This window comes from Myxine glutinosa, chromosome 10 (assembly GCF_964187855.1).
Source record: "Myxine glutinosa chromosome 10, kmMyxGlut1.1, whole genome shotgun sequence".
Lineage (NCBI taxonomy): Eukaryota > Metazoa > Chordata > Myxini > Myxiniformes > Myxinidae > Myxine > Myxine glutinosa.
In genome coordinates, this window is record NC_136270.1 from 30,370,029 (window position 1) to 30,394,191 (window position 24,163).

Here is a 24,163-nt window from a genome sequence, read left to right on the forward strand (position 1 = left end):
GCATATTTTACTATTTATTTTCAAAAAGCGATATAATACATAAAATTTAACGGTGCAACTTACTTTTTCTTACTTTTTCCTATTTCTTACTATTTAACGGTACTTACTTTTTCCACATGCGAAATTTGCATTTATGTTTATTTTAAATTATATAATGAACGACAAAATGTAAATGTTTCATGATATTTGTTATATTATATCACCTTTATCTCTCAATATTGTTGAAATGAAGATCAAATAGCTAGCTGTATGTTGAAATATGTTGAAAAAGTCAAAACTTTACATGGGGTGTACCTACTTTTTCACGTGACTGTGTATATATTGTCGCGTAACCGTGATTAACACCACCGTTACGGATGACCGATTTGCGAGACTTTAACTCCCGAGGCGAACACTCAATGGCGGACTCACGTTCAACACCAACGCGCGAAATGGCGGGACGCAGCGAAGGCTCCGCAGCCTTATCTATTAAAATGAAACACCCAGGAAACTGCGTTCAAATATGTACAGAAAATAATATAAGGATTTATTATTAAAAGTAAAGCCAGTGAAAAAGCACGCGCCGGTAATACTAATAACTAAATCGGGACGTCCCCACACGACTGATATCAAACACAAACGAGGGAGATTAATACGAAAATAACAAGTCACGTCGTGTACAGTGTACGCGGATTCGGGCTTATCTGTCTTTGTCGTCCTTGTGGCTGCCGTCCAACACCGCTCCTTTCGGCCCGATCGCACACCTCGCTCCAAGTTCCACGGCCCTCTGCCTCCGCCTCCAAGCGCCACCAGGCCTCGTCGGTCCAACGCAGGGCTGCACGAAGCAACCAAAAACCAAGTGCCAACTGCCAACTGCTGAGTGCCGAGTGCCAACTGCCAACTGCAACGAGCTGTGGTCACGAACTGTAGAAAATGGCACGAACCGTCAACTGCCACGAGCTCTCACTTCTCTCAACTGCCACTCCGGTACCGAACTGGGACGCTCTACTCAACTGTTCAACGAACTGGGACGACTCGAGATCAGATCGCAACTCAACTCAACTGGCGAACTCAGAGAGACTCAACTGGCGAACTCAACTCAACTCAACTCAGAGAGACTCAACTGGCGAACTCAACTGGCGAACATGGCGTCCGACCGTCGCATATATCTCTCCCCGATGACGTCACATTCGCGCACTCCTCAGCCAATCATATGGTCCCAGCTCGCCGGTCACGCCCTCTACGGCATGCGACTCCTAACATCTCCCCCGTTACGCGACCCTGCGGTCCTGGCATAACACGTGCCGGCCCGGTTTGTAGGCCTTGGGAGGTGTACACGGTGGCGGCCAATTGTGGTGGTGTTTTTGGCCTGGTTGTGTCCATTTAATACGGAGTCCTTGTCAGGGAAAGGGGATTATTTAATGTTGCGCTAAGGACCTAACTAATGTTTATGTGGTTTGCAGTGCCATAAAGGACAAAGGTTTGATTACTAGGTGATACTCACAGGGGCGTTACCTTTAACCCCTCACTATTTAACACTCGAATCTCCAGGTAGATCCACACTCATACATCTTACCCCGACAACCGCCTAAACATCAATAACTTATTACATATAGAGTCCCTGTCACGACAGCCGAATACCTACCTATTCAGATCTACCTAGCTCTAGATGTTGCATTACCAAATTCATAACACAGCCCCCCCCCTGGAACCGTAGCTCCTGCAAGGTTCACCGCAGGGCTACCATTCCAGCCTTAACACTTACTGTCACACACTTAATTAACCTACGAAATAAATCAGGAAGGGCTGTGGGAAGTGAGTCGGACTACCTACCTACACTTCCTTAACATGCTGAACCCCTTAACCATCATGCAAGTATGTACATCTTCTTCCTTGTTCCTGTGGAGGGAGGAACAAACAACACACCAAAACTCCTACCTTATCCACAAACTTAACCATCTTTCCAAAACTCAAAACTCTAACCTTTGTACATACCCCGGTCTACAGACCGCGTCCCCCGGTGGATGCCACAAGACTCAACCTTACCTGCGGGGCCATCCCCAATGCATCCCCCTAAATTTCCTCGGGCCCCGTCCAGATGTTACAGGTGAGTGACACGGCTCGGTGGATTTCGCCCACATTCATGCAACACAGACCCCTTAACCACTCATTCTCATTCCATAGGTCATCAAGGCATTGCAAAAATCAACAAAGCACTTATTCCCAGTACACCCCCTGCAGGACCATGGCATTGATGTCATTCACGTGTGTGTGCATTCCTCACTAGGCAGCGGGGAGGTACCGCACAAAAAGATGGTGGGGGCGCATCAGGCTGTGGTGCCCGCAGTCCCAAAAACAAGTCAACCGACTTACAAATTCATTGCCCCCCCCCCCTTTACCTCTTGGCCCCATGACAGCCCAACAGCCCCTTTCCGCCGTTACCTCGCCGGTGAGGGTCTCCACACACACCAGGCTCCTTTGCCTCCTGCTTTCGCGCAGCAACACGGGTCACCGGGGGACTTCCTCACCCCGCGGCGCCCAACCAGACCCTCCACCGACGAGCTCCAATTTCCAGTTACCACCGGCTGCCAGGGGTAATTGCCGCAGAGGGGGGCCCGCAGGCATCGCTCCTCAGAGCTTGCTCTGTACCTGCGGACACACACACCTTCCCCACCCACAAGACCCCAAAACACACTTCCTCCCCCGCTGCCATTCAATTCTCCACACAACTCAGCACAATTCAGTACAATTCATAGATGGTGTAAAAGGTGTTACAAGGCTTGCCATGGCCTGCCAATGTGAAATCCCATTCACAGTTCGAATCATTTAAACCATCACATCTTCCCAAAAGCACATTTCCAAAAGCACAATTATCACCCCTCATTATCTCCAATAATCATCACACACTCTCCAGGTTCCACTCTCACGACCACATCAAAACACATAACCACAATACAAAAACATACGCCACCCACAAGACACTGTGGCTCCCATTCCATCCCCTCACCGGCCATGTCATCACTCACACCCGCCTCCCAACTCCAATTTACATGTCCCCAATTTCCAAAGCAAGTCCTGAAGCCTGGGACAGTACTCCTCAAAACACTCACCTTAAGTGCAGGTAGTTGCAGGTTGGTCAGGTTCAAAGTGCAATCCACCCATACAATTCCCAAAATTTCACATTGGGCCTACCAAATCCTTCCAAATTTCTCTTTTGTCCCCACTACACTGGCAGGTATGTGGATCCGCATCCAACGGTGATCATCACTACACAACTACCTGTGGCCACGACAGCTCTGCACCTCTACCGTGCAAGGGTCACCGGGACAAGGTGAGCAGTCAAAACGCCAACATGGCCCATGAGTGTCCATAAGGGCGCGACCCACCATCCATCCTTCGGCCCCCCTGCGAGGAACACAGCTGCAGCAGCCCCAGCTGGCCAATGTGGTGAGCACTTGCTGCCACAACACACACTACCGCACACACAACCTCGGCCCTGGGGGGCACGGTCGCAGTGCGTGGCATCCCTACAGCCACGTCCCCTGCACCTCCCCATCATCCCCCAGTCCGACTACAGAACTGCAGCCCCCCAGTGCTCACCCACACTTGACCACACCAAGGTCCAGTCAACAGCCATGCTCCACCAGGAGACCCACCCAGAAGACATGGTCCACACACCTCGGACACGCACAGCACCACGTTGACCCTCAGGCTACACAACTACATCCCCATCATCCCGCGTCCCAAATATCAGCACAGTTGCCCCCGCAACCAGTTGAAAGCTGTGTCTTGCTACCCTATTAATTTCATCACAGCCTCCAACACTTTGGTCTACACACCTGGATCAATAATGGCGTCACTATACAGTGTCCACCATGGCATTTCACAATCCACCCTTAAATTTGCATCTAACCCACAGATTACCCATGCCAACCATTTGTCACATTTCACTCACCTCACCAAAGAAGGATGCTTTGCCATACACATGCCAGCCGAGCCTGGCCCATATGCTCGGCTCGTTACACATCTCCCGATTCACATCCCCATGGCTCTCTTCCCAACCCGAGAGTCCATAAATCACAACGGAGCATCTGTGGAAGGTCACTCACACCATCACGTTCCACAGATGCCCCAATGGTTGTCCGGCAGGCTATCTCCATCCCTGTCCATTCGGTTCGACCCGCGTCCATAGACCAACCACCATGCCAGGTCACCACATGCTGGTTGTCCCAGAGTCCCTGGAGGAGAGTGCCAGGCCGCATGCCCGGGTGGTCACCACATCAGTCCCAAGCTGGCCATCTGCGGTGCCACCACCAAAGCGCGACCCACAACACCTCCCCCTAGTGGTCCTCAATAAATGCCAACCCAGGCTTGAGAAACCACCTCGGACCCCTCTGGAGGTCTTAACCCCCACCAGGGTCCGGTGACCCTGCCGGACCGAGCCACCAGCTCGGACGGCGCCCCGACGGACAAGGGACGCCACACTCCACCAGACCCCCCGTGGGACCCAGGTCGTACCTCGACACCCAAGGCTGGACCCCACGTCCAAATCTCGCCATCACAGCCCCCCAGCTGGCTGGCATACCCAAATTTTGAAAGGGGCAACTTTTGCCCGAGGCCATCACCCATGACCTCTCCATATCCAGATCCCGCAGCCCGGGGACCAATCCAAACCATGGCTGCTCCAAATCAATTTCCCATTGTAATTTTATTTTACAAATTTTCATTCCCACTGCCATTCCGCAGCTGCAGGGAACAACCTCTACCACCGGTTGTTCTGCCCCTCCCTGCAGTTGATCCAAATTCCCTACAGGGACCAAATCTCCAGAAGCTCTATCTCCCGATCCTCCAAGATCCAAATCCAGCCCGGAGCCAACACACTCCCCCAACTGGTTGTCCAATTTTGGAGCCTCTGTTTCCAAATAGCAGTGTACAGTGAGCGTCCCCTCGGTCATTCCAACCACCTCCTCGGACCAACTCACCTCTTCCCCCAGACTCCTTTGGGCCTGAACAAGCTCTACCTCCATGGGACTGTCACAGGTCTCCAGCCGCTGGATCAAATCATCCTCATCATCATCATTAGAAATCATTCCTGGCCCCGCCAGGCTTTGATCAATATCCCCAATAAATACCCGGTCCGGCTCTATCGCATGGACCCCCAAAAACTCTACCCCCTCTTGCTCCGCACCACCGCCCTGGTGCTGCACAATTCCAAATTCATCCCCCGGTTGGGGTGTTGTGACATCCACACGGTCCCGATAAACAACCAGGCCAGAATGTGGGAAACATTCCCCATTTGCTTTATCAATTCGAGCATTTGTGGCACCAATCTGACCCTCCAACTTTTCCCCCATTTGGACAGCCTGCGTCACGCCCTCCTCTATTTTTGACATTAATTCTTCCCGTTTCAATTCAATTTCCACCCCTATGGCTTTTTCCATCTCCCCCATTTGAGTTTCTACTTTACCCTCAAATTTCCCCAGTCTGTCCGTAATTTGGTTTTGCACTCTCCCTTCTATGCCATCTATTCGTTCCCCCAGCTGCTGTGCCATTTCCCCAATTTTTCCTTCCAATTGTTCATTCCTTTCCTTTATTTCATTCCTCCATTCCTTCCCCTGGGACTCCATTTTATTTTCCAACCCACTTTTCATTTGTCCCATTTGTTCCTCCAATCGATCACTCATTCCCTTCATTCCTTCCCTACATTCCTTCCCCTGGGACTCACTCTGAGCCCTCATGTCTTTTATTAAATTTACTATGGTCTGGAGATCTATCGGGGCCGTCCCAGCGGCGGGGAAAGTTCCAACGCTATCCTCCTTATCCTCCATTTCCGGCTCACTCCCAACGCTGACGGAGGCCTCGCTGCGTACTTCCATCTCATCAATTTCCGACATCCGCTTTCCGGAAGATTGTTTCCCGCGCGCGTATTTATTTTAATTCCAAAAACACAATTTAAATTTGACGAAGACGCGATATCGCGCTCCGTATGCCCAATTGATTATTAAATTTCTCCGCCTCGCCTATCCAAATTTTTCGTTCGAACGTCGGACGCAATGTACGCCCGACCGTGTCGATGTCTCGCCGCGGACAAAAAAAAATTTGTCCGACGGATTCGAATCCTACACTCCTGACACCACTTGTCGCGTAACCGTGATTAACACCACCGTTACGGATGACCGATTTGCGAGACTTTAACTCCCGAGGCGAACACTCAATGGCGGACTCACGTTCAACACCAACGCGCGAAATGGCGGGACGCAGCGAAGGCTCCGCAGCCTTATCTATTAAAATGAAACACCCAGGAAACTGCGTTCAAATATGTACAGAAAATAATATAAGGATTTATTATTAAAAGTAAAGCCAGTGAAAAAGCACGCGCCGGTAATACTAATAACTAAATCGGGACGTCCCCACACGACTGATATCAAACACAAACGAGGGAGATTAATACGAAAATAACAAGTCACGTCGTGTACAGTGTACGCGGATTCGGGCTTATCTGTCTTTGTCGTCCTTGTGGCTGCCGTCCAACACCGCTCCTTTCGGCCCGATCGCACACCTCGCTCCAAGTTCCACGGCCCTCTGCCTCCGCCTCCAAGCGCCACCAGGCCTCGTCGGTCCAACGCAGGGCTGCACGAAGCAACCAAAAACCAAGTGCCAACTGCCAACTGCTGAGTGCCGAGTGCCAACTGCCAACTGCAACGAGCTGTGGTCACGAACTGTAGAAAATGGCACGAACCGTCAACTGCCACGAGCTCTCACTTCTCTCAACTGCCACTCCGGTACCGAACTGGGACGCTCTACTCAACTGTTCAACGAACTGGGACGACTCGAGATCAGATCGCAACTCAACTCAACTGGCGAACTCAGAGAGACTCAACTGGCGAACTCAACTCAACTCAACTCAGAGAGACTCAACTGGCGAACTCAACTGGCGAACATGGCGTCCGACCGTCGCATATATCTCTCCCCGATGACGTCACATTCGCGCACTCCTCAGCCAATCATATGGTCCCAGCTCGCCGGTCACGCCCTCTACGGCATGCGACTCCTAACATCTCCCCCGTTACGCGACCCTGCGGTCCTGGCATAACACGTGCCGGCCCGGTTTGTAGGCCTTGGGAGGTGTACACGGTGGCGGCCAATTGTGGTGGTGTTTTTGGCCTGGTTGTGTCCATTTAATACGGAGTCCTTGTCAGGGAAAGGGGATTATTTAATGTTGCGCTAAGGACCTAACTAATGTTTATGTGGTTTGCAGTGCCATAAAGGACAAAGGTTTGATTACTAGGTGATACTCACAGGGGCGTTACCTTTAACCCCTCACTATTTAACACTCGAATCTCCAGGTAGATCCACACTCATACATCTTACCCCGACAACCGCCTAAACATCAATAACTTATTACATATAGAGTCCCTGTCACGACAGCCGAATACCTACCTATTCAGATCTACCTAGCTCTAGATGTTGCATTACCAAATTCATAACAATATATATATATATGCAAAGACCTAATCAATGTACTCGTTTATACAGGGTCAAGCAGAAAGGACTACGGTAGATATTTTTTAAATATGGCGTAACTTGGTCAGATTAATAAAATTGGCGTTTTTTTTATTGAAAGGTTTTTCAATAATTTGTGTTAAAATGAAAAGTTGTTATATTATTTTCTACACAATATTAAGACTGTTTTATGTCATTCTGATTTCAAATGAAAAATATACATAATAAAATACATCTAGTCCTCTGTGTTTATATATATATATATTTACATAGAGAGCGAGAGAGAGCTGCAAAAGCCTATTTCACATTTTCAGCTCACAAACATTCTCTCCCTTGATATTTTTCCTTTTTCCCCTTATATCTGACCGCTTATTGTTGCTTTCATAAGGTGTAGCCTTGGCTTCTTGCTTCATAATGGCTTCACTTAGTTTATTTAATATATATATACATACAGCATCTGAAGTTTCAAAATCCACAATTTTAATTGCTGTGTCACATTTTGATCGGGACCTCACCAATTTTTATTCTTTGATTTTTCTCCTCGGTCACTCCAGGAAAACTCCCAGACTTCGTGGCTAGTTGCCCATTCCCCAATTACTGGCTCACAAAGGCTGGAGAAGATGCAGTCTTTCGGGTACTATGGGCACTTTCTTACCAATTTCCAGGTGTAACCCACTGTCCACGGCTCCCTGTACTTGCTTCTCTGCTCTTCCACTTTGCACCGAGTGAGGCGGCAGTGTTCAGTGCTCTCTCCCGACTGCTCTCCTGTGACGATTCAGATCGAATTGGCTTGGCTCGCTCACGTCTGGAGGCCACCGGCCTATTCTTGACCCTAGCTGACCTGGCAAAGCGTTGGGTTCCACGAGCAACCCTTCCCAATCGGCCTTGTGCGTATGGCCTCTCCTGGATATTGGTGGAGCTCCCATTCCATCATGCACTCCGTGTTCTTGATTGCTTACTTGTCGAGGGCGATAAGGGTAAGTACAAATGAAGGCCAACCAAACTCAACAGTCATTTGCTAGTCTAAATTAGCCTAAAAAACGTTTGAATATTAGTTAGGTCTTACAGTTTAATACAAAATGTTTCTATGTATTTTATGCGGTACTTTTTGTATTGCTGCAGCTGAACTGCCGAGTGGTACTTTTGGGTGTGTTGCAGTCATGTTTCGAGTTGCTCTGGCTTTGCTGAAGCTGGACGTTTTCTGGCCTACCGAGGCGGTTTCTAATGTTGGAACGGCCATTCCTGCGGTGAAGTTTGAAAATCCAGAGAGTGGCCCAATGGGCATATCCCAGGAGAAGAAAGAGGACGTGAAGGTAACAAGTGAGGCTTGTGAGTCAGAGAATGTTGCTCAAGAATTGATGAGCAAGGCTCAAGATCAACCAGAAAACCAGGACTGTGATTGCAGAAACTTCCCAATGGCTGAAGAGCTGATGAGAGTTGCCTTTTCTTTACGGATGTTTTCTCGCCGTGAGATCCGCCAGCTACAATGTGCCAATGAACAGGAGCTCTATAAAGGTGGCATCATGCCACAGTGCCGGTGAGACAAGCAAATGTCCTATTAATTGTAAATTATACAAAACAAATAAGCAAATAATTCAACATCGCATGACTAATTAAAAACCAAAATGCAGGTCCTCTGACCTAACAGAATACCAAACAAGTGCTCAGTTTGTGTTCGGTCAGCTGATTTCCCCATGATTTTGAATGATTATTGGGGAAGTAAGGAATCAAGAACACATTAAACTTCCATTTGTAGATGTATATCACATTTGTGACGTTTACTAGAGAAATGAATACTGTATACATTGGCACAGATCACAGACCTTTTCCAGGTGTGAATGGTAAGTGCACAGGTATGCGTCGTTAAATTTCAAGTTCCAGTGCTTCAACTCTATTTTAATTATGCATCAAATTAATTACTTACTTGATGTTTGAGTGTCAAATATGTGGAAATTCCACATCACAGAACAAGGAGAACATGGTCAAAATGGAGGAAAACATAGCATGGTAGAGGTATACAACAGAGAGACCCTTGGAGGAAGTATGGGCATGAGGGAGGAAGAGAACAAAGGGAGGTAGAGGACACATGGAGTGAAAACGTTGGATACAAGGTCAAACACTGCATGAGGAGGAATGGAAAACAGGGGATGAAAGAGAAGAGAAATGAAATAAAGAAGGAGCTGATACTCTAGGTCCCCTTAGTGGGGCGGCTTAGCCCAAATATTCAAAAGAATTGTGCATTTTGTGATACAAGCACCAAATTTGGCACAAATGTACATTAATATGTTGCGAACATTGTGTGGTCAGCAATGAAGACGAGTCTGAATTACATGTATGCAAAAGACCTTGTGAACCAGTGAAGCAAACCAGGTTTATTTTCAGATGTGGAGTGGAGTGAAGCAAACCAGGTTTATTTTCAGATGTGGAGGGAAGTCAGATTTAACCTCTGAGGACCCTGAGAGGTCAAATCCAAAATGGCCGCAAGTCCACCGAGTCTAATGTTCAAAGGCGCTTAATTTTGGAACCAAATAGTGTAGAAAAACATTATAGGTGTCATTTACAACTAAATTGGGGATGCTCCTGATGAGCTGTGGGCTGCCTTTGGTGTCGGGTCAAGCTTTCGGGACATAGCTGTTCACGAAATGGTTGCCACATTGAATCCAATACAGTGTCTGACTCTCCCAATCTTTCACGCTTTCACCGGGTGTGATACTGTATCTGCATTCGCTGGCAGAGGAAAGAAGACTGCCTGGGAAACTTGGAAGTCTTTCCCAGAGGTGAATGATGCTTTCAATGAACTCCTAGGCATGCCAAGTGAGGTCAGTGAAGGCTCCATGTTACTGCTGGAGCAATTTGTGGTGCTGATGTACGACCGAACCAGTGAGAGCACGGAAGTGAATGATGCCAGGAAACAGCTCTTCACACAGAAGTGTAGAACTCTAGAGAACATTCCTCCAACCCAGGCAGCACTCAAGCACACTTGCTACCAGGCCAACAGTTGGAACCAGGCATTGGTCATGGATCCAAAGATGCCAGACCCATCTGACTGGGGCTGGACAAAGGAGACAACTGGGTGGCAGCCTCTTTGGAGCACTCTCCCTGAAGCATAAAAATCGTGCCAAAATCGATCCACTGTGGCTGCAAGAAAGGGTGCACTGGACGCTGCAAGTGCCAAAGCTGCACTCAAGTGCACTGCACTGTGCTTCTGTTCTGGAGACTGTTAGATTTTGATCATTACCAATTTTCATCATTGCACTTGATTTAATGTAAGCTTTTGTGGACATACTTGGTTAACTACAGTTATTTTTTCAGAGGTTATTGCATCATTCCTTGCAGTGTAAACACTTTTTTTTCATCATTTCTGGTCTTTGGGTGTTCTGTACCTATCCCTCCCTGTACCTGAAAAAAATAAAGTTTTAAAAGTTCAAATGAACTTTTTCCAATAGCAGTTCCAACTGCAGTATCATAAAAATAGATATTTAACGTAATTTGACCTTGACCTAAATGCATGTCCTTGAGTTCAGGCGATCTCAAAAGTATCACCAAATGAATGGGCATCCCCAATTTAGTTGGAAATGACACCTATAATGTTTTTCTACACTGTTTGGTTCCAAAATTAAGCACGTTTGAACATTACCCCCATGGGAACTGGTGGCCATCTTGTACTTGACCTCTCACGGTCCTCAGAGGTCAAATCTGACTTCCCTCCACATCTGAAAATAAACCTTATGGTATATACTAACTATGCTAAAAATTTCATGCTTTTCTCAAAAAATGCACAATTTGTTAAAATATGAGAGCTTATCCGCTGTACTACTCCTTTACATTCCGAGCCAGCACCTTCATCACAGCTACAAATAGTAGTGGACTTAGTACCGATCCCTGATGCACTCCCACCTTCATCTCAAACTCACCACTGTTCCCGTCCTTCGTCCTTACAGCTGTGCGCACTCTCTCGTACATTGCCATCACTACTCTGATCAACCATTCCTCTGCTCCTAACTTCCTCAATGCCCATGTCACTAATTCGCGTGGAACCCTTGAACTTCAACTGAACCGTCTTCAGTTGTCATACCCTTCCTCCCATCCATGGTACACGGAATATTGTTGTGAGGCTATTGCCCAGAAACAACTTGCTTTCGTCTCCTGGAAAGCAAATCCAACGGAAGGAAATCTCATTTCCTTTCACAAAGCCCGAAACAAGTGTGTGTCCACCCTCAGGATAGCCAGGAAACAATATCTCTCCGTTCTCAGGACCAAACTCTCTTATCTGTCTCCCTCTTCCAAATCCTGGTGGCGTCTGGTCAAATCTGTTTCTGGTGTTTGTTCCCCCTCCATCCCCTTCCTCACCTCAAACGGCCACACGGCTGACTCCGCACGTGAAAAAGCTGTATGCCTCAACTCTGCCTCTAAATCTTGTGTCCCAAACCCATCCCTCTCTGTACCCACCGTACCCAGTCATACCCAGCTGCTCCTGGACTCTTCCACCTTGTCAGGAGGAAAGGACACAAAGTTTCTGTCAACCCTCAACTCTGATTCTGCAACTGGACCTGACGGCATCAGCCTACGGGTCTTAAAATCCTGTTCTTCCGCTCTTTCACACCCTCTCTCTGTTCTCTTCACCCTCTCTTTTGCTCAAGGTCATCTGCCATCTGCTTGGAAATCTGCCAACATCACTGCTTTGCACAAAAAAGGTGCAAAAACAGATCCCAGCAACTACAGACCAATCAGCCTTCTCCCAATTATCAGCAAAGTCATGGAATCCATCATTGCTTCAGATATGAAATCCTTCCTCTTCTCCAATGGCTTGATCTCTGATCATCAATTTGGTTTCAGACCTGGTCACTCTACTCTGGACATGCTGCTTCTGCTTTCTCAACAATGGATGGAGGTCCTCAATGCCAAACAGGAAATTAGAGCTGTCTCCCTTAACATATCACGTGCCTTCGATACGGTCTGGCACCCCGCTCTGCTCACCAAACTCTCCTCTTTTGGTATCCATGGAAATCTCCACGCATGGCTGGCGGACTTCCTCTCTGGTCGTAGTCAACGTGTGGCCCTGAATGGGTTTCTCTCATCTCCTCTTCCTGTTCAGGCTGGAGTTCCCCAAGGCAGTGTTCTGGGCCCTGTGCTTTTTCTGGTCTTCATCAATGATCTCTCTGACTCTCTTGAAAATCCCCTCTATCTCTTTGCTGATGACTCTACTCTCTGTCGCTCCATTCTTCATCCCTCAGATCGGCAGTCTGCAGCCTCCTCACTCTCTGCAGACCTGGACAAAATCACAGACTGGGCAAACAAGTGGAACATGTCTTTCAATCCTGACAAATCTCACACTCTTACGATGTCTCTCCGAAAAGACCGACTGGACAACCCTCCCATCCACTTTCTGAATAATCCTCTCCAAGAAGTTCTGTCACTCAAGCTTTTGGGTCTCACTATCTGCCATATATGTGGTCTTCTACCCCCGATCTTTCCTGGGAAAACCACATTTCAAATCTGGCCTCCAAAGCCAGTCGCCGACTGGGCATCCTCCGTCGTGCGAAGTCCTTCCTTGGCACACCTGAGCTCCTCACCACATACAAGGCTTTCATCCGCAGCTCAATGGAATACTGCTCTCCCCTCTGGGCTGGTGCTCCTGCCTCACACCTAGCTCGTCTTCACGCTGTTGAAACCAAAGCATTCAGAATCATTGGAATCTCCCGCGATGAAGCTAACTCCAAGGGCCTCTCACGCACTCACCGCAGGCAGGTTGGTGGTCTTTCCGTCTTCTACCGACTCCTCTCTGGCCTTGCCCCCCCAGCTCTCTCTGGGCTCTGTCCCGCAAATATTCCTACAGGTCGCACAAGATCTGCCTGCAACCCTCTTATGGTTAAACTGCCAAAATCAAGACTCTCTGCTCACCTTCACTCCTTCATTCCTCTTTTCTCCTGCCTCTGGAACAAACTCCCTCACTCTCTTCAATCCCACTCCACCCTCCAGGTCTTTAAAACAGCTGTTCACCACCATCTCTTATCTTCCCCCATCCAAAACCTTGATCTTTTCTACCCCCGCGAATTTCACCCCAATTACACTTTTTTGAAATACCAACTTCTGTCCTGGAAGTCCTTGGTGTCCTTGTGTTTTATACTTCTCCCACCCCCTTCCCACGCCTCCTCCCCCCAAGCCCTCTCCCTCCCACACATCTCCCTGCTCTCAAATGTTGTGTTTGTGTGCTTCCCCTTCTCTCCCCATCTTGTCTTCCGCTCCCTCTTTTTATATATTTTGTTTGTCTGGTTGATTTGTTTGTGAAGTAAATGTTAGCTCTTTCACGAGCCTCGATTCAGTATACAAAAACAAAACAAAACAAAACCCTATCGAATGCTTTCTCCAGATCAACAAACCCAAGAAACAACTCCTTCCTCTTCTCCATGTACTTCTCCTGCAACTGCCTTACAATAAAGAGCGCGTCTGTCGTTCCTCTTCCTGGGATAAATCCAAAATGCATTTCGTCGATCTTCACTTTCTTCCTTATCCTCCGCTCCAACACCTTTTCCAATACCTTCATTCCATGCTCCAATACCTTTATCGCTCGGTACGAGCCACACTCCACAGGGTCACCTTTCCCCTTGTATAAAGGGACGAGGGTACTCAGTTCCCAATCCACTGGAATGCGGCCTTCTTTCACCACCAGATTACAGATCTCTGTCATTCCCTTCACACCCCAACTACCTGCTGCCTTTAACATATCTCCCACAACTCCCGTCGGCCCTCCTGCTTTTCTACTCTTCATTGCTTTTATCGCTTTTATTTTCGACTCTTTTTTCTACTCTTCATTGCTTTTATCGCTTTCCCGGTGTGTACCCTGGATAAGAATAGGTACACCGTATCCCTGCGTGTCGTAAAAGACAACTAAGAGGGTTGGCGTCAGGAAGAGCATCCGGCCATAAAAAACATTGCCTCAAAAAGGGAACCATGACAATTACAACTACATATGGGCAGGGTACAGCCCGAAGTGGAGATCGGTTTCTGAGGTTTGGGACATGGAATGTAGGGACAATGACAGGGAGGAGATCAGGAGAAGTGGTGGAAGTATTGGTCAGAAGAAGAGTGGACATATGTTGTGTGCAAGAGACGAGATGGAAGGGAAGTGGTGTGAGAATGGTGAAGGGTAGGCAGGGACAGAAATACAAGTTTGTGTGGCAAGGGTGCCTGGAGGGCGTGAATGGTGTTGGTGTCCTGTTTTCTGAGGAGTTTGTAGACAGTGTGGTGAGTGTGACGAGAGTGAGTGATAGGTTGATGATGGTGAAAATGATGATTGGAAAGCTCTTGGTGAACGTCATCTCTGGATATGCTCCGCAGGTTGGTCGAAGCGATGAAGAGAAGGACAAGTTCTGGTGTGCGATAGAGAAGCTGATGGAAAACGTGAAAGATGAGGAAGTTGTTGTGGTAGGAGGAGACCTAAATGGACATGTGGGAAGGAGTATGGATGGTTTTGACGGAGTTCATGGGGGTTACGGATATGGTGTGAGAAATGGAGAAGGTGAAAGGATTTTGGAGTTTGCTGATGGAGCTGATTTGTTGATTTGTAATACTCAGTTCCAGAAAGAGGATAATAAGCTTGTTACATACACGTCAGGTGGGTCGACGACAACCGTTGACTACCTGATGGTGCGTAGGCGAGATAGGGGGCACCTCCGGGACACAAAGGTGATCCCGGGGGACGAGGCTGTTTCACAGCACCACTTGGTTGTCTGCGACGTAAGGGTGAAAGGTGCGAGGAGAGCTCGGCGGGTGAAGTACCAACCGAGAATGAAGGTGTGGAGGTTGAAAGAGGTGACAGTAAGGGAGGCATTAAAAGAGAGGCTGAGTAGGGTCGAGGATGATGTGGTTGAGCTTGAAAGTGGTTGGATGTCGATGAAAGCTAGTCTGTTGGGAGCCGTTGGTGAGGTATGTGGATGGACAAAAGGACCACCGAGGCACTCGGAAACATGGTGGTGGGATGATGAAGTTGGAAAGAGGATTGACGAGAAGAGGAAGAAGTTCAAGGAGTGGCAGAAGGCGAAGGGTACGGGAGCAGAAACAACAGAGCATGAAAGTTACAAGGCAGCCAGGAAGGCTGCAAAGAAAGAGGTAGCAAAGGCGCAGGAGGCATGTAGGAAAATGTTCGGAGAACGCTTGGATTCGGAAGAGGGTCAGAGAGCAGTATTCAGGATTGCAAAGCAGATAGCGAAAGAGAGGTGTGATGTGATGGGGGTGAGTTGCTTGAAGGATGAAGTGGGACAAATCGTTGTCGACCCAGATGGAATTAAAGGAAGATGGAAAAGATATATGGAAATGCTGTTGAATACAGAGAATGAATGGGATGGCAACATAGAGAGTAACCCTGTTTTAGGACCGGCAGAGAAGATAACTGAGAAGGAAGTTGAGGAAGCAATAAAAGCAATGAAGGGTAGAAAAGCGGGAGGGCCGACGGGAGTTGTGGGACATATGTTGAAGGCAGCAGGAAGTTGGGGTGTGAAGAGAATGACAGAGATCTGTAATCTGGTGGTGAAAGAAGGCCGCATTCCAGTGGATTGGGAACTGAGTACCCTCGTCCCTCTATACAAGGGGAAAGGTGACCCTCTGGAGTGTGGCTCGTACCGAGCGATAAAGTTATTGGAGCATGGAATGAAGGTATTGGAAAGGGTGTTGGAGAGGAGGATAAGGAAGAAAGTGAAGATCGACGAAATGCAGTTTGGATTCATGCCAGGAAGAGGAACGACAGACGTGCTTTTCATTGTGAGGCAGTTGCAGGAGAAGTACATGGAGAAGAGGAAGAAGTTGTTTCTTGGGTTTGTTGATCTGGAGAAAGCATTCGATAGGGTACCACGCAAAGTATTGACATGGGCATTGAGGAAGTTAGGAGTGGAGGAATGGTTGATCAGAGTGGTGATGGCAATGTACAAAAGAGCGCGCACAGCTGTAAGGACGAAGGACGGGAACAGTGGTGAGTTTGAGGTGAAGGTGGGAGTGCATCAGGGGTCGGTACTAAGTCCACTACTATATGTAGCTGTGATGGAGGTGCTGGCTCAGAACATAAAGGAGGGTTTACCGTGGGAGTTGTTGTATGCAGATGATCTGGTGTTGATTGCGGAAAGTATGGATGGACTGAAGGAAAAGATGAACACGTGGAAGGAATGTATGGAGACAAAAGGTCTGAAGGTGAATATCGGAAAGACGAAGGTGATGGCAAGTGGTAAAGCATGTGGTGAGGTGGAAAGAACTGGGAAGTGGCCCTGTGCTGTGTGTAGGAAGGGTGTCGGAGTGAACTCCATTCAATGTACAATGTGCGCTGAGTGGGTTCATCAAAAATGTAGTGGTCTGAGAGGGTCATTAACCAGTGTGGCAGCTACATTCAAATGTAAGGTGTGCACAGAGGGAGCTGCAGATGGAGGAAATGTTGAGTTGGATCTTGGAGACGGCGTGAAGTTGGAAGGTGTGAAAACATTTTGCTACCTCGGAGACATGCTGAATGGAGAGGGTGGATCAGACTCGGCAACGGTTGCTCGAGTGAGATGTGCATGGAAGAAGTTTCGGGAACTGAGTGGCGTGCTGATGAGGAGAGGAGTGTCGTTGAAGCTGAAGGGAAAGGTGTATGCTGCATGTGTGAGAAGTGTTATGATTTATGGGAGCGAGACATGGGTAATGAACGTAGAGCAGCAACGAAGGTTGGAAAGGGTGGAAATGCGAATGGTTCGGTGGATGTGTGGAGTATCGTTGAGAGAGAGGAAGACAAATGATGAATTGCGAAAGATGATGGGAATAGAGCCTGTGATTGATGCTGTGAAGAGGAACAGGTTGAGATGGTTTGGTCATGTGTTGAGGAAGGATGAAAGTGACTGGTTGAGAAGAGTGATGGAAATGAATGTAGAAGGAAGCAGAGGACGGGGAAGACCGAGAAAGACTTGGCTAAAGATGGTGGAAGAAGAAATGCGGGCAAGGGTTGTTAACAAGGGGAGATGCAGAAAATAGGGCAAAATGGAGAAGATTGTCATGGGGACTGCAAGGCTAACCCCCGCTCTAGCGGGGAAAATGGCCTTTAAAATGCATGTTGTTGTTGTTTGTTGTATTGCTTTTATCGCTTCCTCAACTTCCTTCTCAGTTATCTTCTCTGCCGGTCCTAAACCTGGGTTACTCTCTATGTTTGCCATCCCATTCATTCCCTGCATTCAACAGCATTTCCATATATCTCTTCCATCTTCCTTTAATTTTGTCTGAGTCCACAACGATTTGTCCCACTTCATCCTTCAAGCAACTCACCCCCATCACATCACAACTCTCTTTCGCTGTCTGCTTTGCAATCCTGAATACCGCTCTCTGACCCTCTTCCAAATCCAAGCGTTCTCCGAACATTTTCCTCCATACCGTCTGCGCCTTTGCTACCTCTTTCTTTGCAGCCTTCTTGGCTGCCTTATAACTTTCATGCTCTGCCTTTTCTGCCCCCGTACCATTCGCCTTCTGCCACTCCTTGAACTTCTTCCTCTTCTCATCAATCCTCTTTCCAACTTAATCATCCCACCACCATGTTTCCGAGTGCCTCGGTGGTCCGCTTCTCCATCCACATACCTCACCATGGAGGGGCGGAGGACAAAAATAAAAAGAGGCTGATGGAGAGGGAGAAAACACAATAACCTGGAGAGGAAGGGGTGTACTTTAATGAGGGTAGAAAAGATAATGAGTATGGATGGGTGATGACCTGATGTGGTGTTGAACAACAGTTCCAAAGCCTGGGAGAGAGGAATAGGATTGAACAGACTGAAGAGGTTGGTTCCATCGGAGAAAGAAAGAAAGAAAAGAGGAACAAATGTGTGGAGGTGAGAAATATGCCCGGACGTTGTGACACCAGAAGTGGATTACTGGCACACCACATGCGCACTGCGAAACATGGGGGTTGGGGTTGGGAGAGAGAAAAGAAAGGGAAGAGGGTGCAAGACCAGAAAGGAGGTTGTAAAAGTTAGGCCCAAAGGTTCAGCTTAATCACAGGAGATTCCAATGAGTTTGCGGGCTTTGGTTTCCACAGCATCAAGTCGTGCAAGGTATGAGGCAATGGTGCCAGCCTAGATGGGAGGGTGGTACTTCAAGCTGTGGATGAAGGCCTTGTTTTGGGGGGGGGGGGTGGGGGTTGTGGATTTATAACATGCTCTCAGTGAGTATAACATGCACAGTGTGGAGCACAAGATCACATTTTGGTAACTTTATTTAATTGTGAGTGAATCCTATATGACATGCACTCGTTGTCTATTGTGTTGGCAAATCCAAGGCAACTGTTGAGAGAGGGCCTATAGACATTGAGCCAAATGGTTTGGCATTCCCACCTACAAATTATCACAGCATATGACCAATGGTTTCTACAGCAACATGAAATGAAAGTTTTCAATCTAAGATCCAACTGTTATTTTAAAAATATCTTCGAACCACATGATGTTACATTTTGAAATGCAGCCCGCTTTATTCTGTCTCTCTGGGGTTACCCTTCAAACTGTCCCAATGTCTCTAGAGGGCGAATAATGATCCCACTGGACACAACAACTTTTGACTCAGATGTGGTGACAGCAGAGGAGATGTGTGAGCTGTGGACTAAGATCCCTGAACGGCACTCACTTCACCCTCCTAACCTCATCTTCTCCATCGCCAGTCACGGCAGCTCGCTGAGCAGGTCATTCTTTCATTTACGAGAATATGGTCCTTTGTTGTCCCCCATCGCACCGCGGAGCGAAAGGGGCACTATGGTTTTCCCCTCCGTCCGTATGTGCGTGCATCCGTCCGTGCGTGCGTAAGCGAAGGACCGAATTCTAATTTGGTGTTGTGGTGCTGTGCACACACGATTCGTTTGCCAAGAAGGGAGGCCACAACACGTTGCACAAACTGAAATGCTTTATTAACAGCTCGCACGTAAGCACTGGGCGGGCTCGACTATCGAGCCCGCATATATGTCCCGAGGCCACGCCTTGCCCCCGGGTGTGGCCGGTCGGCCGAAAGGTGGGGCATGTCCTCAGTTCCACCCTGCGCCTCGTGACGCCTTCGCTCCGGGCATGGCCCGAGCCGCGCTTCCACGCCCGGACGCTCGCACCACCCACTGGTGCGCGGAATTATTGCCCACTGACGATGTGTCCGCCACACGCGCCCCCCCAGAATTCCCGCGCACCTGAAGGGTGAGCTTGCGGGGAAGCCGGATGACCCGGCCGAAACGCCCTCTGGCGATGCATGCAGGGCTGGGGGGTAGCGGGGCTGGGGGGTGCCGGGGGTCTGCCCGCCGGGGGGCGGCCTCGACGCGGAGGCAGAGCTGCTGGCGGGGGGTGGTCCAGGTCGAGGTGGGCTGGCTTGAGGCGGTCCATGGAGATACGATCCGGAGTACCACCGATGTCCATGGTGAAATGTTTGTCCCCGGTCTCCAGCACGCGGAAGGGCCCGTCGTACGGGGGCCGCAGCGGTGCCCGGTGGGCGTCGTGCCGGACAAAAACGTACTCCGCCGTGCGAAGCTCCGGGGCGATTTGGGAGGACGGGCAACCGTGGTGTGCCGTCGGCACCGGGGCGAACCTCCTGGCGGTCTCCTGCAGGGTGGAGCGCTGTTGCGCCGCGGACCAAGGGGCCGTGGAGTCGGGGATAAATTCGCCCGGTACCCGCAGTGGTTGTCCAAAGACCAGCTCCGCCGAGGACGCGCGCAGGTCGTCCTTGGGCGCCGTCCTGAGGCCCAACAGGACCCAGGGGAGCCTGTCGGCCCAGCTGCCGTCGCGGAGGCTGGCCCGGAGCGCGGCCTTCATTGCGCGATGAAAGCGCTCGCACAGGCCGTTGGCCTGGGGGTGGTAGGCCGTGGTGCGGTGCAGCTGGACGCCGAGCCCCTGCGCCACCGCTCCCCAGAGCTCCGAGGTGAACTGGGGGCCGCGGTCGGACGAGATGTCCGAGGGGGCGCCGAACCGGGCAACCCATGTCGCGATGAAGGGTTGCGCGACGTCAGCCGCAGCCGTCGCCGCCAATGGCACGGCCTCCGGCCACCGGGTGGTGCGGTCCACCATGGTGAGGAGGTGGGTGAAACCCCGCGAGGGGGGCAGAGGTCCCACCAAGTCGACGTGGACGTGGTCGAACCGACGCTCGGGCACCGTAAACGGGGCCAACGGGGCCTGGGTGTGGCGGTGGACCTTTGCGCGCTGGCACGCGAGGCACGTCCTGGCCCAGTCGCGGACGTTCTTCCTGAGGCCATGCCAGACGAACTTCACCGCGACGAGCTTCTCGGAGGCCTTCGTGCCCGGGTGGGACAGGCCGTGGATGGCGTCAAAAACCGGGCGCTGCCCACCAGCGGGCACGATGGGGCGAGGCCGGCCGAGGGAGACGTCGCACAAGAGGGCAGTGCCCGCGACGTCGAACGGCACCTCAGTGACTCGGAGGCCCGTGACGGCGGTCCGCAAGGCCTGGACGTCGGGGTCGGCGGTCTGGTCCTCTGCCATCCGGGCATAGTCGATCCCGAGGTGGACCGCGTGTGCAACGGACTGGGAAAGGCAATCCGCCACCGGGTTGTCCTTACACGCGACGTGACGGATGTCCGCCGTGTACTCGGACACGGCAGAGAGGTGACGTTGCTGCCGGGCCGACCATGGCTCGGCGACCTTGGCCATCGCGAAAACAAGGGGCTTGTGATTGACGAAGGCCGTGAACGGGCGGCCCTCGAGAAGATGGCGGAAGTGTCGGACCGCCAGGTGGAGCCCGAGCAGCTCGCGGTCGAAGGTGCTGTACCGGCGTTCGTGCGGGCGAAGCTGCCGGCTAAAAAACGCCAGCGGCTGCCAAGCACCACTCACCCACTGCTCGTGCACCGCGCCCACCGCGTCGTCCGACGCGTCGGTGGTGAGGGCGATAGGTGCATCGGGCGCCGGGTGCGCCAGCATGGTGGCGTTGGCCAAGGCCAGCTTTGCGCCCGCAAACGCCGCGGCCATCGGCTCCGTCCAGGCGATGTCACCTTTGCCCGGCTTCCCCCAGAGGGCCTCGTGCAGGGGGCGCAGGAGCTGGGCGACGCGGGGCACGAAGCGGTGATAAAAATTCACCATGCCCAGGAATTCCTGGAGCCCCTTGATCGTGCGGGGGCGCGGGAAACTCCTGACCGCCTCCACCTTGGCCGGTAAAGGGTTGGCCCCGTGCCTGGTGATGCGGTGCCCCAAGAAGTCGATGGCGGTGATGCCGAAACGGCACTTCGCGGGGTTGATTATCAGGCCATGCTGGCCCAGGCGTTCGAAGAGCGTGCGGAGGTGGAGCAGGTGCTCCTCCCGGGACGCGCTCGCGACTCGGATGTCGTCCAGGTAGACGTAGATGAAGGGCAAGTCGCATAAGACGCTGTCCATGAGCCGCTGGAACGCCTGGGCCGCATTTTTCAACCCAAAAGGCATCCGCAGGAACTCAAAGAGGCCGAAAGGTGTGATGCCGGCCGTCTTTGGTACATCGTCCGGTTGTACGGTGACCTGGTGGTAGCCCCGGATGATGTCCACCTTGGAGAAAATGGTCGTGTTTGCCAACCGGGCGGAAAAGTCCTGAATATGCGGGACCGGGTAGCGGTCGGGGGTGGTGGCGTCGTTGAGCCGGCGGTAGTCACCGCACGGCCGCCATCCGCTGCCGGGCTTGGGCACAATGTGCAGAGGAGAGGCCCATGCGCTGTTGGAGCGCCGTACGATGCCCAGCCGCCCCAGCGTGACGAACTCCGCTTTCGCCACGGCGAGCTTCGTGGGGTCGAGGCGGCGTGCCCGGGCGTAGACCGGTAGTCCGACGGTGGGGATATGGTGCTCCACCCCGTGTTTGACGGCCACCGCTGAAAAGGTGGGCCGCGTGAGTGCCGGGAAACTGGCGAGGAGGCGGGTAAACTCGTCCGCTGCCGGAAGCGTACAGACTAACTTCGCCGGGACGGAACCGCTGAGCAAGCCGTTTGGTAAGCCGCTCGGCGAGCTGCTCAACGAGCTGCTCAGCGAACAAGCGAGCGAGCTGAAGGTTTCGGCCTGGACGAGACGTCGACACTTAGCGTCCACCAACAGCCCATTCGCACAAAGGAAGTCTGCACCGAGCAGGGCCATTGGCACGCTGGCGGTGACGAACGACCATTTGAAGCGCTGCCGTCCGAAACGCAGCGAGAGGCAACGCTTCCCGAATGTGCGGATGGGTGTTCCGTTGGCAGCGAGCAAGGCGGGGCCCCAGCCTGCAGCTTGCTTGTCGGACGCTGAGGCAGGGAGGATGCTTACCTGCGCTCCCGTGTCGCACAGAAAACGACGACCAGACGAGGTGTGTGTGATGAACAGGAGGCTGCCGGAATGGCCGACGCTCATGGCCGCAAGTGAGCGCAGGCCCGGTCGTTTCCCGACCCGTCGAAAGAACACAGCGGCGGCACGCTCTAGCCTTGCGGCCGAACCTGGCATGATAGTAGCACCAGGTTTGCGGCGGTGGCTGCCGCGGTGGCCGTGGTGGCGGGCGGGGCGTAGCAGTGGCCATGAGGGAAGCAGGGGGCGATGTAGCCTCCGCACCGGGATCCACTACGGCAGCACCGTACACCGACCGCGTGTCACAGGCCGCGAAAAATTTGTCCGCCTCTCCGGCCAGGGCGCGGGGTTCCGTTAAGTTCGAACCGGCCAGCGCGAGCCGCACCCACGCAGGTAGCTGGCGGAGGAAAAGCGCGCGGAAAAGGAAATCCGGGCGCTGGTCTCCAAGCAGGGACAACATAAAATCCATCCGAACGGACGGTCATGTGTCGCCGAGGGTGGGAAGGTCCAGGAGGCGGTCGGCGCGTTCGGCCTCCGTGAGCCCGAACGTGGCGAGGAGGAGACGTTTGAGTGCCGCGTACTTGTGGTCGCCCGGCGGGCGCCGAAGGATGGACACGACACGGGCGGCAGTGCCGGGTCCGAGGGCGGCGACCACGTGGTAGTACATGGTCTCGTCCGCCGTGATGCCCCGGAGCTGGAATTGAGCTTCGGCCTGCACAAACCAAACGTCGGCTTGCGCTTCCCAGAACTCTGGGAGTTTGACAGCGTTGGTAGCCATGGCACGTTCAGGGGTCAGCTACGGCTGAACCAGTCGGGGTCACCAGTGTGGTGCTGTGCACACATGATTCGTTTGCCAAGAAGGTAGGCCACAACGCGTTGTACAAACTGCAATGCTTTATTAACAGCTCGCACGTAAGCACTGGGCGGGCTCGACTATCGAGCCCGCATATATGTCCCGAGGCCACACCTTGCCCCCGGGCGTGGCCGGTCGGCCAAAAGGCGGGGCATGTCCTCAGTTCCACCCTGCGCCTCGTGACGCCTTCGCTCCGGGCGTGGCCCGAGTTGCGCTTCCACGCCCGGACGCTCGCGCCACCCACTGGTGCGCAGAATTATTGCCCACTGACAATGTGTCCGCCACAGTGTGTGGGTGCAACTAGGCATATGGAAAAACCCTATTGAAAATTAGGTCGCCACGTCAAAATCCAAGATGGCCGCCTTGCATCTTCCACTTTGTCAACTCACATCACTTCACCGACGGGGGACTCAGGCGTAATGCTTGTTACTTTCAAAATCAGATTTTTCAAGTGTATTGGTTCGTCCTGTGCGTTATTTTGTCTCTCTGTCTGTCAATCGCCTACAGGTCACAATTCCAAACCAATCTTCACAAAACTTCACCAGATGGTAGAGTTGGTCATAAGGAAGAATCCTATTGATTT

The 24,163-nt window shown here is 51.3% G+C and overlaps 1 protein-coding gene across 9 annotated transcripts in view; it reads left to right on the forward strand.

Moving 5' to 3' along the window:
• LOC137434401 (TBC1 domain family member 24-like) overlaps positions 1-24,163 on the forward strand; it is a 111,859-nt gene that overhangs the window by 46,678 nt on the left and 41,018 nt on the right. For 6 of the 9 annotated variants that reach the window (XR_013624704.1, XR_013624705.1, XM_078785506.1 and 3 more), the window contains exons 4-6: positions 8,037-8,459; positions 8,641-9,019; positions 18,998-19,156. Coding sequence is in view for 6 of the 9 variants with exons in the window: in XM_078785506.1 (XP_078641632.1) it covers positions 8,037-8,459; positions 8,641-9,019; positions 18,998-19,156 (961 nt within the window). In the remaining 3 variants the exon portion in view is untranslated. The remainder of the gene's footprint in view (positions 1-8,036; positions 8,460-8,640; positions 9,020-18,997; positions 19,157-24,163) is intronic. The other 3 variants (XR_013624706.1, XM_078785504.1, XM_078785507.1) reach the window with 1 other exon arrangement.